The 19946-nt window shown below is 33.2% G+C and overlaps 2 protein-coding genes across 2 annotated transcripts in view; one reads left to right on the forward strand and one right to left on the reverse strand.

The window, feature by feature from the left end:
- Positions 1–1693: 1693 nt before the first annotated feature.
- Positions 1694–3530, forward strand: LOC124358306 (proline-rich receptor-like protein kinase PERK10). Its single transcript, XM_046810604.1, has 2 exons — positions 1694–1863; positions 3071–3530. The coding sequence occupies exons 1-2, from the start codon at positions 1694–1696 to the stop codon at positions 3528–3530; spliced, it is 630 nt and encodes a 209-aa protein (XP_046666560.1).
- Positions 3531–11115: 7585 nt separating this feature from the next.
- LOC124358307 overlaps positions 11116–19946 on the reverse strand; it is a 40327-nt gene continuing 31496 nt past the window's right edge. Inside the window, exons 9-12 of the mRNA XM_046810605.1 lie at positions 13268–13327; positions 11654–11701; positions 11462–11509; positions 11116–11171 (exon numbers count right to left, since the gene is read on the reverse strand). Coding sequence (XP_046666561.1) covers positions 11116–11171; positions 11462–11509; positions 11654–11701; positions 13268–13327 — 212 coding nt within the window. The remainder of the gene's footprint in view (positions 11172–11461; positions 11510–11653; positions 11702–13267; positions 13328–19946) is intronic.

The following is a 19946-nucleotide window of genomic DNA, read 5'->3' on the forward strand; positions in this document are numbered from 1 at the left end:
CACGGTGGTAAGAAATGCTTTATTGAAAAAGGAATCAGCCCTCCTTACAAAACTATTATTTAAAACATGTTTAAAGTAAAGCTGTAAAACTATACATATTTGTAATAAGTATAAATTAACCGTATAAACTGAAAAAAACGGAATTTATATTTAGATAAACGACTTTACGTTTAAAATCTAGTGTTACACACGGTTACTATAATAAACGGTCTTTACGCTAACCAAATGTTTTCCTGACTACGTTCTTGTATTCCAGTAATCATATTTTATTTCTAATCTAATTCATTAAATTTCCCTGATTTATTTTAAATTGTTTAAGAGCAGTTTTTATAGTGACCCATGCATTCATTTATTACTAAAGCAATATTGAAAGTTATCGTTTTAAACTCGTTTTGTATGGTTAGTAATTTTTATCAGTTAACAAGATTCTCCATAGACAGTATAATTTTTTGTATCATATGTGTACAGGGTTGGGCAAAAGTATGGAAACGGCTGTATATCCCCGGAACGGCATTCTCTACAAATACCAAATTCATCACACTATAACAACTAAACAAATGTGCTTTTAATGACCTTTAGGACTTCGTCCCTTTTTCCAAAATGGGGGATATGGGGTTTAACCCCCAAATTCCTCATTAGAAAGGTCTTGTTAAAAGAAGACAAATAGTGAAAACTAGAGGTTTTCATCTTGTCCCATAGCAAAAAGACGCTTATTTGAATATCAAAAACTCTAATCATATTTGTATCAGTACAAAACAAGGATAAGGTATAAGAGAATATAGGGATTACCTGGTAATTAAAGTAGATGCTCAAACTGCTCTTCTTGGACTGTCTGGCAGTGTAGCCTGGCGAATAAATGTGAAACAGCGAGTGCAAAAGATTCCTGGGAAAAATGTTTTCTCTCATTTTCTCAATATTCTGAGGTTTGTTTTGAAGACATTTGAAGGTATTTTGGTTTTCTAAAAGCACGCAATTCTATCGCACAATATATTTTTTTTATAATTTAAAAAAATACAAGGTAATATTATAAGAATACAATTTTTTTATGTGCAGAGTTCAGGTCTTCTTGATGAAATGGTTAAGAAGATAAAAATGCGTACTAACGATGCAAACGATTCAAATAAGCGCGTTTTTGTTATGGGACAAGATAAACACTTCTAGTTTTCACTATTTGTCTTCTTTTAACAAGACCTTTCTAAAATGATGTATCGCGTGATGGGGCGTGCCATATCTCCCATTTTTGAAAAAGGGACAAATTCCCAAAAGTCATTAAAAAGCACATTTTCTTAGTTGTTATAGTGTGCTGAATTTGGTATTAGTATAGAATGCCGTTCCAGGGATATACAGCCGTTCCGACACGTTTGTCCAACCCTGTATAATTTATCTTACTATGTATATGCACATGTACTTTACCTACATTATTAAAACTCAGTTTGTGATTACATATAAATTTAACCGTATTAAACAGTATAACCCTGATACGTTAAAACCTATCGTTATAACAAGATTGTTACTTGCTGAAACAAGTTATACTGATTGCCAAGTATAACAGGATGTGACGTGAAACACACCAACTGTTACCAGCCCAGACTCTGCCTGCTGAGTTGGCAAGCAGCTGTCTGTTATAGGCGTTGTTTGTTGACTGCCTATTATCTTCGCCGAGACGAGTAACAAGAGATAATGAATTCTGGTAATGAGTTCCTTGGATTCTATTTCCAAGAAATGTTGCTCAACAGCTCCTGCTGAGTGCTGGCCCACGTTTGTCGGATATCCGATATCTTCTGCGGGACACGACCCTTGCCCCACATTCATGGTTTTGTGCTGCCTACTCGGTTATCAGGAGATACACTATGATGTTGTACAGTATGTGGAAATTTGTGTGTATTTCTTCACACATTACGCACACAACTAGAGTTGTTTATACTTCATATCAACGTGTTAGGAGTACACTCTCACCCGTGCCGTTGTCGAATAGGGCTGAGAAAGAGTTTACCTGGCGGTACTATTATTTTATTTGATGTATTCGGTCATAATAAGTTTTCCTACTTTTTCACAGGTTTTATTGTCAAAGATAAGTCCATGTAAGATGATTTAGTGTAATTACTACGAAAAACACCGACTGCAGTTTAGAGTGCACTAAAGTGATGGAGTCCACTCCAGAGATTTGCCCGGGCGCATTCGGGGCCTTTGACTAGGTCCTAAGAACCACTTCAAGACCGTTTGACTAGGCCCAAACAACATCCTCTAGACCGTGTGACTAGACCTAAACTTTGTTTGAAGGTTATTTTTGACGATGGAAGGATTGTGAAGGAAACAGGATTTTTCCGGACATGTTGGTCCGAAGACCATCATATGAATTGGGATGAAGCCCACATAATACATCGGGAACCACATTTCTTCAAAAGGAAATTAATTGAGGCAACATACATTAAATTGGCAGACCAACCAATCAGTCAACCATCAGTCGAGATTAGGCCGCTTTGGTTTGCCAATTCTAAAAAATGAACTAAAGAGAATACCAAAAGTATCAAACGGATCGGATATTTGCAATAAACCAATGCGGAGTCACAATATGGTTTTTAAGAAGTTCATCTCGCATGAACCAATAATAACGAAAGGGCCCATTCCTGTTCCCCTTCCCTTGTATTTCCGCCATCTTGTTTTAGCCGGCCGTCACGGTTACCATTGGCTACCCCCTCTGGTCAGTCGTAGATGGTTAGTAGACGAGTGAAGACATATTGTGACCTGTATTCCGTAGTTTAGTTTAATGATTGGTGTTTTGTATAGTTTTTTTATTAAGTGCATGTCTTTAGTGTTAGTGAAGTTGACATACAACATGTAGGTTGTGATTCCTGACTCAGGCGTGCCACAACGCTTTAGTAAGATTTGTTTATTTTAACCTAGTTTGTAATTATGTATTAGGTTAGTTCTTTACCTGAAGAAGAGATCAGATTGCAGATCTCGAAACGTAGTGTTACTGTTTTCTTGTTTCACTTAACGATGGCAAATGTCCGGAAAAATCCTGTTTCCTTCATAGACCTAAACAACCTCCTCCAGATCGTTTGACTAGGCCCAAACAACCTCCTCCAGCAGACCGTTTTATTACGTATAAGCAACCTCCTCCAGACCGTTTGACTAGGCCCAAACAAACTCCTACAGATCGTTTGACTAGGCCCAAACAACCTCCTCCAGACCTTTTGACTAGGCCCAAACAACCTCCTCCAGACCGTTTGACATGGCCCAAACAATCTCCTCCAGACCGTTTTATTACGTCTAAGCAACCTCCTCCAGACCGTTTGACTAGGCCCAAACAAACTCCTATAGATCGTTTGACTAGGCCCAAGCAATCTCCTCCATACCATTTTATTACGTCTAAGCAACCTCCTCCAGACCGTTTGACTAGGCCCAAACAACCTCCTCCAGACCAAGACAAGGCGAGTCGGCCTAGAGTGAGAGGAGGCGAGAGCACCACGTACCCTCTCACACTCGCCTTATTTCAGCATGTGGTCGGTGAGAGTGAACTATGTTGAAATTGAAGTACTGTCTTAGTAATACCATACGACTTACCGAAGTGTAGGTTATTTGAGAAGACTGAAGCTACAAGTACTTTTTAATTATGATTTCTATTTAAAATTCAATCGTAATAAAACTACTTGGAGCAACGCATTGTATTACAAATCTTCCATATTGTACAAAGAGTTTACAACATAATACTCTATATAAATAAAAAAATGCCACCGTAACAAAATCACCCTGTGACGTTCCCATTTTCATGCCGACATGCGAATGATGGTATGAAATGCGATGAATAAGTCAAGATAAATTGGACACATGCATGCGTGTGTGTTTGTGTGTGTGTGTGTGTGTGTGTGTGTGTGTGTGTGTGTGTGTGTGTGAGAGAGAGAAGTTTCCAAAGCTAAATTTTTTATGTATTTTATGATAAATATATTCTTGAGATTGTTAAGCTACACAAAACAGTTTTTTTTATTGTGGACCATGTAGACAGAAGTAAAATACCATTGTTCATCGAATGATACCAAACAAGAAAACAAAAAAAGTATTATAATTACATTCCTTAAATTTGCAGTACATATAGTTTCAAACTGCACGATGAACATTCAAAGTTGAACCATACAATCTTGAGCCTTGCAGATTTCAAGCAATATTGAATAATCAATAAATATCAATTAAAACTTTTATAGCGGAATTTATTCACATCCTCAAGGTTGAATGCAGAGCCCGTCAGTATTTTGGTTGCAGAAATAACTTAATCTTCCAGTGTACAAAATCAATTAAAACCAAAAGAAAGTAAATTTCTACAGAATGTGCTAAATTGGTGTAAACAAAATTAAAATTTACGTGTACGATACTATTAGTTGCTAGTAATCTCTGACTTAAAAGTGAGACTACAAGTGTACGTATTTAGCCAAAATTTCATAATGTGCCTACTATTAAACTTTTATTTACGTTCCTGACGTTGAGTTAAGAATTAAGCAAATAATTATTTAAAAAAATAATATCGTTTTTTTTAACTCTTTCGATAATTTCCCGTTTAAAACATACCCTGTACGATCCCTGACTGTAAATACAACATATCTCATTTTATCAACAAATTTAAAGAATCGTCTTTATTAAATATTTTGAGAGAAAACTTGAATATTGACCACGGGCAGAATAAAACACAAATACTATACCAGTACAAGAGCTGATTGTGCAAAATGGTTCTCAAAATCTGATTTTGCTCAAACCAATAAAATAAGTTGTTCTGCATTCAGAACTGGACTGATATGGCCCTTTACCCAGGAAAACAACTATTTACAAGTAATAATACGAAGGCAAATTCCAAACTGATACAATGGTTTTAGTTATCCATAAGCGGAATTATTAGCTGAACTTTAGCGTAGTCTATCACTCGAGAGACTAGAAAAATTGCATTTCTGTCTGTCAATCATGACTGTTCACATATCTCGAAAACGAAATGGCCAAAAAACATGAAATTTTTCATAAAGCTTCATATATATAAGAGCAACACTATGATCGATGATAGTGTATGTCACGCCATGGGATTTGGCTGAGCGTTAGCGAATTTTTTACATTTTTATATTGGCAACCAAGATAGTAATGAAAAATACCAGATTTATTAAATTTTTAACCATCATATGTCATGCGAGTACAATAATATGAGATTTTAAAATGTAACATATTGAAACATATACCTTATTGACACAGTAAAAAGGAAAAAATAATAGATTTTGATGTTAAACATTGGTGACTTTGCTTTGTTTCAACGCAATTTATATTTATCTTTTATATTATATTACCTCACCGAAACTTTTATTACATTGATATAAAAACTGGCTCAGTTTCCAAAAATGTAGGTTTCTCGAGAGAGATCAACTGTAGAATTTAAATGCCTTATGAAACTTCATTACTACATAGACATCATTGACAAACATTAAGGGAGAGTACTACTACGAAAGAATGAGCTTACTTTAGTCATTGGCTTCCCAGTCTATAATCTTTTTATATTTACTCTGTAAATAAAGATATCACAACTTAAAATCCCATAGATATGAACTCAGATTGGTCTCAAATTTATTTTTTCTGACATTTTCTCGTTACCTTTAAGGTACCGGTTACACCAATGTACAAGTATTCTGTAACACTCAGCCATATACTGAGTTGAACTCAGTGTTGACTTTGTAGAAATGAAGCTTCATGCACACTTTCATGTCTATGGATCAGTTTGTTTCAGAGATATGTGCGGATAGAGTGAAAGGCAGAAATACAACTTTTCAGCCCATCGCCTTATAGGTGCAATACAATAAATACTGATTAAGTTTTTAGTATTGTAATAAATATATGTGACAATAATATTAATGTAATTTCATAACTAGTAAATACTCGTATTCATAATCACTTTTGACTAAATTATTTTATATTCTATGAGCATTTTCTTAACACTTACATTACATTTTCTGTAGAGCTGAAACGTTGATGGGTAAATAATATACAGAATGACATTATTAGATTTATTCTTACAATACTTAAATGAAATGATACAATATCTCTTTACAAGTACTTAAAATATGAAAATAAAATGTGGAATATAATTATTTAAAACTCATTTTAATTAAAATTTGAATTTCTCACTCATTTTGTCAAACAGTTGTCCATTATGTTCCCACCCCACAGGTTCATGGTGGTTATCTAACGATGATGCGTTCCTGATACCGTCCTACGGTGTATCATCGTTTGGTCTGGAAGGAATATTGTCCGGACCGGAGGTATCACCGATATCACTTTCCATGCGAGGAGAATCAGGAGGTATATCTAAAGGACAAAGCAATTAGTCAGTTTGTTTATGAAAAAAACATATTAGAATGAGTAGTATTACATTATCTTTAAATAATTATCCGTACCTATCAAAACGAAAATATATCTTCCATTTACGTTTCAGAGACTAACTTACACAGACTTTATTTGCGATCTGTAAAGTGCGTTCTTCGGTATTTTTGGCAGCGTCTTTGCCGCCAAATAATCCTCCTAATATCGGCAGAAAAGCGGTGGCCGAGTTTTTTTGAGTAAGTCTCGTACCCAAATATTCACTTGTACACAATCAGTCTTTCAAATGGCAGCGAAAAAGATTACTTTTTCTTTTTATAGAAAAAAATAAATCAATATTGAGGTCCAACCATTGTGTTTTGTTCACTTATGACAATACGCAGAGATACCTCTCAGTACACTTAGTCCTAAAATGACCTTTGCACTTGCTTCTGGCGTGGAAGGATACTTAAGATGTATAAGGGTTCTTTCAAACGGAGAAGATGCAGAGAAGATGCATATGCGGATGTGGGGCTTAAATATTGCCCTCTTCACACGAGCACATAATAAAATTACGATTTTTATCTATCTATCTAACTACATCTATCTACATCTGCATCTAAAAAGAAATCGGAGGAACAGGAGGTTATGGATAGCCCTAATTATTGTGTCTAGACCAATTATATGTGGTGTGGTTAACATTATGTACGGAAATCTGGGGAAGAATATTGATGTTATTCAACTTTTACATATGTCAATAGAGTGTGTGGTGATCTGCTGGTGAAGCTACAAACACACTTGCTAAAAACCCATGAGAGACAGTATTCAGCCAGTGGATAGACTAGCCATAACGTTGAGGATAGTTTTGTTACCAATAATGAGCATATAAACGGGTCAAAAATTACATTGCAAAATATTTGTGCACTTTAAACGACAATGCTCTATTTCATAAATTGACTGTTGTTGGATATTATTGGGTAGTGTGATTGTTACGAGGTTAATATCAAAATTGCAACCAGTAAACCCGCCTCATAATTATCTCTCTAGGTGCAATCAAGAGAATTGTAGATTTCATATAGGGCTGTCATTTCGAAGTATCAGACTAAAGATGAGTAATTAGTTTTGAAATGTTAATTTGTACAAGACCGGTGTTGACTCTTTAATATGATTGGTAAATAACTAATAGGCAATTCGGATTATAGGGGTTTAATATTTTTATAGCGATATTCTGGGAATATTTGAAAATTCTGAAATTCTGCCATAGTCAGGATTGCATATTGCAGATTCGTGACAACTCTTCCTGGAAGGATTTCATAACAAATGGATGCAATCGACTAGTATATTCTAGTATTTTAAATACTTCCAAAGAGTTTTATTACTTTTCTTAAGTTTCGTTTTACTTGTGTGACATTTTTATACTATTGAGTGACATTATATAAGCAGGTTAAGTGTAAGAAAGGGCCATGCGGCCCTAAATTAGCCTGTAAAAATAAAGAATTTTTCATTTCATTTTATATAACAGCTTATTAGAAGATATGTCATCCAACGTTAAAATCAGTTGTCTCTGACACGTTTTGTTTATGCTATTTTTAGCAGCAAAAGACAGAAACAGTAAATTTAAATATATTTTAGAAAATAATAAACATTTTATACATCATAAACTTTGACATTTTCAAAAAATAAAAAATATTTAATAAATAATTCATTTACAGATTACTATAGAAGATACGAATGGATTGCAATTCTACTCGTATAAGTATATTTTTGGTAATTTTAAGTATTTGTAGTGTGCGATTTCTATTCTCTACACAAGTTTCTACTTACAAATATATTTTTCAATTCAAATTGCCTTTTGAAAAAGCAAAAACATTAAACATATTTTACACCATCCCCTGAGTGTAATGATATGTTATTTAAATTACTGATTTTATGTAATAAGTAACAAAGTGTAAAAAAGAACTTAACACAAATTTATATATGAAATATACACCTACTAATGAATTAATATAAGAATTATCTGACTACATTACAAAGTAGTGAACTTTTTAGCAATAGGACTATTGCGTATGTGAAATTAGAATATAAAGTTTAATTTCTTATTAGATTAGTAGTAAAATTAGTTGTAAGGCTGGATTAATACTTGAATTATAATAAAACCATAGTCCAGTCCATTAATAAGAAAGAGCAAATCTTTCCCTAAAATAATTCTGTTTAATCCGGAAAACTACTACTACTGTATATACTTTAAATTTTTTTTGTAAATAATCGACTTGAATAACTTCAAATAAATGTAGGTATAACTTTATGATGGGTTGATGTTATTAAATAACTCTTTTACCAGTAAAACTATTGATACTTATGTTCACACTACAAGTCAAGAATTAATAAACGACATTGACAATTAACTTTAACTAAATTTTATTAATCGTTACAGCTTTTTTGATAAAAGCATTTTAGTCTAGGGGCAGAGAGTCTACTTGCATTGTGTATGATTGCGCACAACCTAATTTTACATGAACTAGATTGAGGGACTTCCTTTATGAACAAATCTTTTGTAAACCCCGTTAGTTCTAAAGGAAGGTGGAATTTGGGGTGGAATGGAAGGGGCGAAGAAAAGGAAACTAATCAAAGAATAATTAACTGTTTACAATATTATTCAAAGAGCGACACACGAAAAATAAAACTGAGAGAATAAAAATATAACAGTTATATTAACGTGTCAAGTTGAAACAAAGAGTATAAAAGTTGTCATATTCAGCCTTAAGATATCGGTGTTGAAATGGTTTCCTAGCGCAGATATAAATTTAATTTTTGTTTATGACGGTTGGTGTTAAGTGTTCTTAAATCTTTTGATACCTTCCATTTCAACCCCCATTGTGGCTGACAATTGATTTCATTCGTAAGGGAAATTCCCGATACGACGAAAACTATAGTTTGTGTGCTCATACAATATACGTTAGTTCTCGGGTCCTGGTTCACTACTAATAGGTAAATAAACGCTCAATATGTCATACCATTGTTCTCAGCAGGGCCATTGATGTAGTCGCCTTCCATCGTCAAGCGGTTCATCTGTCCTGTTGGCATAACTTTTTAATTGTATAATCTTGTTAACTTATAACTCAAATGTAATAAATAGGCTAAAACTTCAGCATTATAAATAACAAAAAATATAGTTAAGTAAATCCTCATAGGACGCAGGGTTTGCTACTTGCTAATGGCAAGAGCATACCTCCACTGAGTAGGGAGGACTGCAAAAAAATTGTAACGCACATCGGAATATTCTCAAAACCAATCGATTCACTGCGTATTAAAATTTAACAGATACCTTCCAACATGTCAGACTTTATGACAGGCTTCAAAGAAAAATAATGATCTAGCATGAAATGTAAACGTAGGGATTTAATTTCTTGATTGGATATGCGTCTTTTTTGTTGAAAAGAATTTATTTCGACTATTCTGACTCTTAAGGTCCAAATTTATATTTAATTATTAGTTAAAGGGCTCTATTAAAATCGGTTTAAAAAATGGTCTATTTCGTAGAAAACACTATTTTAAAAGTGTACCGAATGGACAATACACATGGGGTTGGATACCGCTGAGGTTGTAGTAATGAATACTTGAAATTCGAAGTTTACGTATATATTTAATATTGGCAAATAAACATAAAAGGACTACTTTATTTGGTAAAATAAAAAAAAGTATTGCCACCTTGCTGCCAAATAGAGTATGAATGAACTAAAATATTAAATCATGGGATGGGCTTAAATATTCCAATGTTCTATGGATTGTACCTTCGAAATTAATAATAAAATTATTAAAACTTTAAAAATAACTTCCCTTTACGATGAACTCGACTCACAAACGCGGGCGTCAGCATTATTGGCTTTACAATACAGCTGTAGTCGGAAAAGGGGAAGATTAGTAGACTGGATGTCTAAAACATGAAGTAATTGGGCTTGAACTCAAGAAGTGAGCTCGAAGATCGAACTGCAACTCGCGGACAAGGCGCGCGAGATGTAGCTTCGGTAGCGACGTTCGGCAGCTACTAAGTTCCCGAGAGAAAAAAATAATACGCGTGCCAATTAGGTTATCAATCCGCCAAGAATTTAGTTCCAAGAACATCGGATGTAACTTATACTAACCAGTAACAAGTAACTGGGTTGCGAAAATGTGTACTATATGAAAGTGAAGTAAGCACAAGTTAAAAGATTTCTCAGTACATCGCATAACATTTGTCATACATATAATACACGGTAGGTTACGTGTCACGTAACAATATTAGCTGATATTGCATGCAAAATTTAAAATACATATATAGCTTATTTCATTCTTGAGATATCCTCCGGATAAACAGATGCAATTCCTTTCAGAAAATGTTTTTATGTATTCCCGATGTTTTGTCAGTCTGCTTCAATGACGCTCAGCCAAATCTCACTTGTGCCTATGTATCACGATAGAAATTATTCTTTTATATGTAAAAATGAAGCTTCATGCTAAATTTAAAGTTCGTAGGTTATTTGTTTTCGAGATATCGGGCGGAAAGACAGAGAACATAAATTAAATTACAGCTCACAGATTGATGACTTTTACTTCTAGTCTTTTATATATTTATCATCAAAACATATATTACTCATTGCTTCATTGTTAATTATTCGTCCTGTTATAGACAATAAAGTCGATTGTATATTACAATAATAAATCACGTGAACTTTAAGTGCAATTACAAAATATTAAAAGGTTTTCTAATTTTATAGAAACACAAAATATTTAACTAACATTTGATTGGTGTTATTACTTGCCTTCAATTTCAGGTACATTATTCATTGCTTGATCGTTGAGGTCACTTCCTGTTAAAGACAATAACATCGATTATATATATATATATAAAATATATATATATATATATATATATACTATATATAATATATATACTATATATAATATATATACTATATATATTGTATATATATACATATATATATATATATATATATATATATATATATATATACTATATATACGCATTATAACAATGAGCCATGTAAACTTAATATGCTACTATAAAATATTATCTGTTTTCCTAATTTTATAGAAATACAAATTATTTGACCAATATTTGATTGGTACAATTACTTACCTTCAGGTTCTTCTTCATTATCCATTTCTTGATCGTTGAGGTCACTTCCTGTTAAAGACAATAACATCGATTATAAATATTATAACAATGAGCCATGTAAACTTAATATGCTACTATAAAATATTATCAGTTTCCTAATTTTATAGATATAAAAAAATATTTGACTAAAATTTAATTGGTGCAATTACTTACCTTCAATTTCTTCTTCATTATCCATTGCTTGGTCGTTTAGGGCACTTCCTGTAAAAGACAATAAAATTAACTGTATATTATAACAATCAATCATTTGAACTAAAGATGCATATTACTTTTACTTTGTCTTGGTATGTAAAAATATTAAGCACTTGTGAAATCACGTATTACAAAATAACTGTACAATTTTCATTGAAAACAAGTAAAAATAGCGATTTTTTATGTTTTAAATAAACATGTTATACAGCATAAATTCTGATGATTACAAAAATATCAAAGTTTTTAAATCTTATTCCTTAAAACGAGGAATAAATGCATTAAAACGAATGGATTGCAACTCTACTTGTATAAGTCTAATTTTTGTAATTTTAAGAACTTGTAGTGTGTGGTTTCTATACTCTACACAAAATTGTTTTAAAAATCAAATTGCTTTTTATAAGGGAAAAACAATAAACATCTCTTACATCACCCTTTGATTATAATTGCACGATATTGAGTTCTATGCAATAAACAACGAATAGTAATAAATCAACTAATACAACTAATTGACCAATATACGAGTAATATACATCTATTAATGAATGTATATTATGTATAATAAACAGTATCATTTTACAACATAAAATAGTGAATTTTTTAGCAATAGGCCTATTAGTGTATATGAAATTGGTATATAGTCTATAAAGATTTAATTTCTTGTTATAATAGTAGTAAAGTTAGTTATAAAACTGCACTTTATGCTTCAATTATAATCACGCCGTAGATGAGTCCATTAGTAAACAAAGCATATCTATTACTAAAATAATTAATTAAATCCCGTAAAGGTACTATATACTTTAATTTTCTTTGTGAATACTCGACTATATTTATATAACTTTATTACCGGTTGATATTATTGAATTTCTGTTCTGTCTGTGAAAGCCCTTGTTAGTAATGTTCACACTAAAAGTCAAGAATTAATAAACTACATTGACAATTAACTTCAACTTAATTTTATTAATCGTTACAGCTTTTTTGAAGCATTTCATAAAATCACTTTAGTCTAGGAGCCGAGAGTCTACTTGCATTGTATGTGATGCGCATAACCTACTTTTACATGAACTCAATTTGGGGACTTCCTTCAAGAAAGAGGAAGTTCGTTCGTAAGCCTCGATAGTTCTGGTGAGGGGCAGATTTGGGGTAGCTAAACATATTAAACAATAATTAATTTTTTTAAGGCAGACACTCTTACAATCGTACCCTCAGATTTATAAATATTAGTTATATCAACCAGTCAAGTTGAAACGAAGTGAATCAAAGTTGCTACACTCAGATCTACGGTAATGGTCTTTATATGGGTTCCTGGTGCTAATATAAATTTAAATTTTGTGTTTGAAGGTTTGTGTAAAGTATTTTAAGCAATGCAATTCCAGATCAAATATCATTTTATGTTCTTAAACCTTGTAATAGCTTCCATTTCGACCCTCACCAAGATTATTTTGGCTGAAAATTGATTTATTTCATACGGGAAAATACCTATACGACGAAATCTAGTTTGGAGCTTATACAATTTACATTGACTCTCGGCTTTTAGGATTACTATAATAGTTAAGTAAACATTCAATATTTCCATACCACCGGTATAAGGTATTCCATTGATGTAAATTCCTGGCATCGCCGGGTTGTTCTCCTGTCCTGTGGAAATTACTTTGTTTTAATTTTATAACTCACATATAAAAATAGGTTACAAATACAGCACTATAATTATTACATTTACAAATAATAAGAGCAGATAATTATGTAAATATTCATAAACAGTAGAGTTTGCTACTTACTAAGAGAAAAGGTAAAGGTAAGAGCATACATCCATCGAGTACTGAGGATTGCAAAAAGTGAATTTTTAATCGGGTCAGAATATTCTAAAGCCAATCGCTTTACCGTTTATTCGACAAATAGCTTCAAAAATTTCAGACTACATAACAGACTTCCGAGAAAAAGAATAATCTTCCAACAAGAAATTTAGACAGAGATTTAATTCGTTCAGTGGATATTGATTTATTTTAAAAAATTGCTTTCATGGTAATGATCTTTAATTTTGAGGCAAAACTATAGCTTTACTCTGCTATGTTTGATTTTAAAAACTTTACCTAACGTATATCAGCTTAGAATGCCGCAGAAGTCGTTTCATTTTATCTGTAAGGTATTGAAACCCATCGATTAACGAGTGACCTTAGGACGCCTCGTTCTTTTATGGCACAACGCAGAGTTTCCATCGCGGCTAAGGCACAAAGCGCCTCCAAACTACTGACATGAGCCAAACCTAGGGATATCACGATCTACAGCAAATAATAATAGCTTTTAAACGTATAAATAAGTAGCCACTTTTCGATCCTTGTCATGGATTTGCCCAATTGTACCACTAGTAGACTCAATAGATTGTAATTTTCTAGCACTTATGTTATATAATAATTTTATTTATTTTTCAAATAGCATATTACAAAAACTGATATTAGTGGACCCCGCTGACAAGTTCTAACTTAGCGGAGCCAAATGCATGTATGATTGGTGAATAAATGAATTATACTCTATTCTATATATCACTGTTACTGAATCAGGAATCGACGTGACATATAAAAAGTGAAGAAGGCATTATCTGACTGAAATTCCAGTAATGATTAAAACTCTTAAACTCTGTTGATCCAAAATAAGAACGGTCCACCATCTGACCTCAGTTCATCGGGTACTCATTTATCACGAATAGCTTGACTCTTCTGTGTTTTATTCTCAAAACATTGCCTAATATATCTCACCTTAGAATACCGCAGAGGTTGTTTTACTCTATCTCTGAGGTTGTGAAACCAACGGATTAACGCGTGATCTTGGGAACGCCTCGTTCTCCAATGGAGATAATCGCGGTGAGGCTTCAAATAAAATTTCACGTACAACAGCTAATAGTTTTGTGATAAATACATCATGATTGTTGCGACGCTAATGCTATAATGCTATTGTAAGCAGTGGAGGAGAGAAATCGGTCCTCCGATGTCGCTGTAAGGGAAATACAGACCCACTATCTTGCCGCACAGTATGGAAAAACTACTCATTAGCCTGGAAACTCCCAAAAAATGAAGTAATTCTTAAATATTTTTAATCCTAAATATTCTTAACAGTTGAACTTTAACAATATTCCTGCAAATATATGTCATTTAAAACAAGATCTGTATTTGCAATATGAAAATAAAAGTTGTATAATTTTAAAATTTATTCTGAAAAGCTTTCATTATACTGAGCTTTAATCTTGCGTTATAGATAGCTTTACTCTTCTGTGTTTTATTCTCAAAATATGCTAATTATAGAATAAAATTTGTTACACTATATTTCCTTATTACCTGGTTATATCTAAGTGTAATTTAATCAGTAAACTAAATTTTATATCTTGTAAAACTATGATTGTAGTATTTTAAAATTTTTTCACAAAATATATTTAATTTCTAACGGGGTCGATATTTGCGATATTGCATTAATAGATACTCGACCATTTGGTATATACGAAATGTGATTTAAAAAAAATCTAAAATGGGTCTGTTTAAAAAATACGAGTAAGTAAAATATTAAAAAATTTAAAAAATATAAAAATATTCTTTGATTAGACCGGCCACGTCGTCATGTCCTCGCCCATCATCACATAGATCTATTCTGCTTTTCCTTAAAGCGTTCTGCGGTCTTAGTAGCTGACAAAGTGAACTACAGTAGGTTGGTGCCGAGGCCAACCTTCAGTCTATATTGTCTATCGACCCTGTATGAGCGATTTATAGTCACCACGGTCTTCGATAGCTGCCATAACTGGGAGATCACAAGAGTGACTTGGGAATCCCGTCATCCTGGGAATCATTCGATGGACGGAACAAGTTCTTGATATCCGATCCTACGAAAGCAGCGGGTGGCTTGGAAATTCCTCGAAAGGAATGGGTTTTATTGAATCGTTTTCGAACTGGGGTTGGGAGAAGCAATCACTGGAAATTCAAGTGGGGTATTACTGACGACCAGACGTGTGATTGTGGCGCAAACTCTCAGACAATTGAGCACATTGTAAACGACTGCCCTTTGCGATTGTTTTCTGGTGGTCTGGCTGGTCTGAGTGGTTTAGAGGATGGGTCTCTAAACTGGCTCAGTAATTTGGATTTAGCTTTGTGACGGGAGATTTTAATATTATTTTTAATTTATGACTCAAGAACTTTGTTCTTACGTACTTTTTAATAATTGTAATTTTTAATTTATTTATTTATGGATAGCTGCCTTTGTCCCCCATACGATATATATATATATATATATATATATATATATATATATATATATAGTCACCACGGTCAATTCCACAGCAGAGCTGCACATTATCTGTGTCTCATCAACGGATTCGGTAACGCCGTATAATCAAACGCGGTTCCGTCGCCAAGGTTATCCACTCGACCCATTTGCACCTTCTTAATCTCATATATCAACATCGTTACCGCCAGTTTTCACGGTTAGCTGCTGTGAACACAGTAGTAATCAATATCTCAACTGCAACTGTCAATTTAGCCTCAAAGTCAATTGATTATCGGGGGCGTAAGATGGAGATCAATTCAGACATTACAGGTGACTAGAAAGCAAGTGAATCAAAAGAGGAGCGACGCAGTCTTACATTTTGGTAAAGACGCACCAAAATTAAAGTATGGGGAGGGGTTGTTTACAGATTAGGGTAGATTATAGTTAGGTTTCAGGTTGTTGAGTGGAAATAACTAATGATAATTTACTTCCAAATCAATGATGTTTTAATCTGAACTCTCATACACAGAGGACGCGATTGTCCGGAATGGGATTATCCGAATTACATTACAAGAAAGAAATTTAACGATCGTTATATATAATAATCTGATTTGAAACAGAAATGTACTGGACGAAAAATTTGTATGAATAAAAAAAAAATTATATCTATACATTATTACTTCAAGACATTCGTATTGTCTGACTGCAAAATGTCTTTCGGCAGTGAACAAGGCATAATTTACTACTGGAGGCAGACAATTGTCTGCCGGAGCGATTTTCCGTGCACATCTTGAAATATTAATATTTTTTTCTGAAAACATTGCCTTATTTTGTAAACGTTCCTACATAAATAAGTCATACTTAGTGCTGTATATACTAGTATGCTATTAGCCAGTTTTCCGTTAGAAAGTGATCATATTCTAGGGTTATCAATTGTAACACCGAACTCAGTGTAGAATACACGTACGTGTGAGTGACACCACCTCTTTCATCTTCCGAAATAGCCTGAATCTTCACCACAGGATCTCCATACTTAGAGCCAATCATCTCCAAAACGTCTACCACTTTCCTCTAGAAGTGTAAAAAGCGTGCCAGAGGCGGGAGCGTTGCAATGTTCGCGACAGTCGTACCATTCATTCGGTAAGACAGACTACTAGCGAAATTCAGATTGTTGCAAGGCCACTGCTCCAGTGAAACCTTTTACTTTTCCCATGTTACGATTCCGTAAACAATCCAGTAACAACCCATGACGTGCACTTGTGGTTGAAAGAACCCACACTTATACTTTAGTTTAAGCCTAAATAATATAATTGAGGTAAAATAAACTGTAGATATATCGTAATATATAATAACCTAGATACAGGGTGTTCATTTTAAAACTTCAAACTCATATTAAAAGACTTAAAGTCCAAGTATCAAAATTCTGTAAACGGGAGTCTATAGTACTAATTGGGTACTAGGTTAATTATAGTACAGCATTTTTATGAGCTTCAATTTGAGGTGTCACAAGGTATTAGTTGCCATTTCAATATTTTGGCTTTGGGTACGGGGGGCCCATGCACCACCCCATGGTGAGCACCCCCATTTAAAAAATATTTGTTTGTTCTCCCAATTAGTGCTATACACTCCCGTTTACAGAATTTTGATACGTGGTCTATATAAGTCTGTAATATGAGTTTAAAGTTTTCAAATGAACACCCTGTATAAGTGTGTGATGTTTCAACTACCACTGCACGTCATGAGGCTATTAATGGGCTGTTTACGGAATAGTAACATGGGAAAAGTAAAAGGTTTTACTGGAGCAGTGGCCTTACAACAATTTTGATACTTGGGCTATAAGTATTTTAATATGAGTTTGAAGTTTTCAAATGAACACCCTGTATAAGTGTGTGATGGTTCAACTACCACTGCACGTCATGAGGCTATTAATGGGCTGTTTACGGAATAGTAACATGGGAAAAGTAAAAGGTTTTACTGGAGCAGTGGCCTTACAACAATTTTGATACTTAGGCTATAAGTATTTTAATACAAGTTTGAAGTTTTAAATGTACACCCGGTATAGCCTAGAACTAGTATAAGATATACTACTTATTCAGCGTTTCTATATTTAGCCTGTAAGAGTGTACTCTCATTACCTACTGGCAAGGAAAACGATTCACAATAATATTTCCAATCTACAAATATTCCGCTTACTATACAAATAATCCAAGCAAGGAGGAATAGTCTAATACATATCATAACAGGCTTCGCAGAGGTTGAATGCAAAATTACAAATCTATAGCTGACTTTATTCTTGAGATGTCTTACGGACAGACAGACAGGAAATCTTGCAGAAAAGTGTTTTACGTCTTTCTGGTAGACTGATAACATTGTCAACTTGCTGACATATATTATAACAATGAGTCATGTGAACTTAATATGAATTACTTGTTTGTCTTTTTCTTAAGTATGTAAAAATAGTAAGCACTTGTTACATCACTTTTTATAAAATAACAGTATAATTTTCACACCAAACGAGTAAAAAACGCTAATTTTACCTTTTCTATTAAACATGTTTTACAGCATAAACTCTGACCATTAAAAAGATAAGAAATTTCTAATTCATTATACGAGTAATTAATAGAAGAAACGAACAGATTTATAAATCTACTGGTGTAAGTATTTCTCTTTTGTAGATTTAAGTATTTAAAGGGTGCGGTTTCTATACTATACATAATGTTCTATTTACAAACATATTTTTAAATTCGAATTGTATTTTATGATGGAAAAGCAATAAATATCTCTTATACCACGCTCTGATAGTAATTACACGTTATTTAAATTACTAACCAACGAAGTGTAAAAAATAAACTAATAAAACGAATTTACATATAAAATATTCTCTCAATTATTAATGAGAGAATATAAAAATTATTCGATTACATTATGTAGTAAACGTTTTAGCAATAGGCTTACAGCGTATATGAAATTTGAAAATAATATCAACATTTTCATTTCTTGTTAGGTTACTAGTAAAGATAGTTTTATTACTTCAATTATAATAACAATTCCTCTTGTAAATTATTCTTAGTATCATGTTAAATCCTTGCCTAATTAGCACAATACTCAAATAAATTATTTTATGTCAGTTTCTTAGCTAGCTTGCACTGTTATGTATCTATTAGATTTTTTCGTTCGTCAATCACTTATGTTTTAATATTCATGTTAAAATTGTGTTGTTTGAGTGAGTTTGAGTTATATTGCTGTTAATTTTATTTTTATATCCACACTGTTGTACTAAGTAGACATATTGAATTGCCACCTGATGCTTTCCTACAACTTGCATTATAACTAAGTTAGCGTATTTATTACTTTTTAAATTAATATTTGTATAAGTATTTTAGTTTACAAATATGGGCACTTGTATTTGCATGTAAATTGCTATAATAGCTGCTGCCGCTAGAAATAAATAAAGGACCCCATACACCTGCGAGTCTGCGGCCCCGGACCCGCTGATTATTCACCATACACCTACGTATCTTGCTCGCCCAGTTGCAAACATGAGTTTTTCGAAGAAGGTTGCAGCTGCGGTCATAGTGTTAGATAAGCTAGGTGTATTTAAGAAGAAACGGAAGAAAAGGGCAATGTGGTCAAAGAATTGGTTACTAAATAGAAAGAGAATTAGTCACATGAATTTATTGAATTTTGTTAGGAATGATAGTCACCAAGACTATCAAACTATTTAAGGGTGTCAGCTGAAAGTTTTAACATGTTATTGGACGAGGTTTAAACCGCTTATAACAAAAAAGATACTATACTGCGAAACGCTATATCACCAGAGGAACGCTTCACTGCTACTCTCCGTTTTCTGGCTACCGGACGGTCCACATAATAAATGCTATCGGCAAATTTCGATACTCTTCAATAAATGTTGTTAAAAAATCAGGGCTCATAAATAACTTGGAGTCAGCCATGTTAACTCAAAACAAACAAAATACCTTACCCTTGGCGGAACGAGTGGTGAGTAACGTTT

The sequence above is a fragment of the Homalodisca vitripennis genome, chromosome 3 (assembly GCF_021130785.1).
Source record: "Homalodisca vitripennis isolate AUS2020 chromosome 3, UT_GWSS_2.1, whole genome shotgun sequence".
Taxonomy (NCBI): Eukaryota; Metazoa; Arthropoda; class Insecta; order Hemiptera; family Cicadellidae; genus Homalodisca; species Homalodisca vitripennis.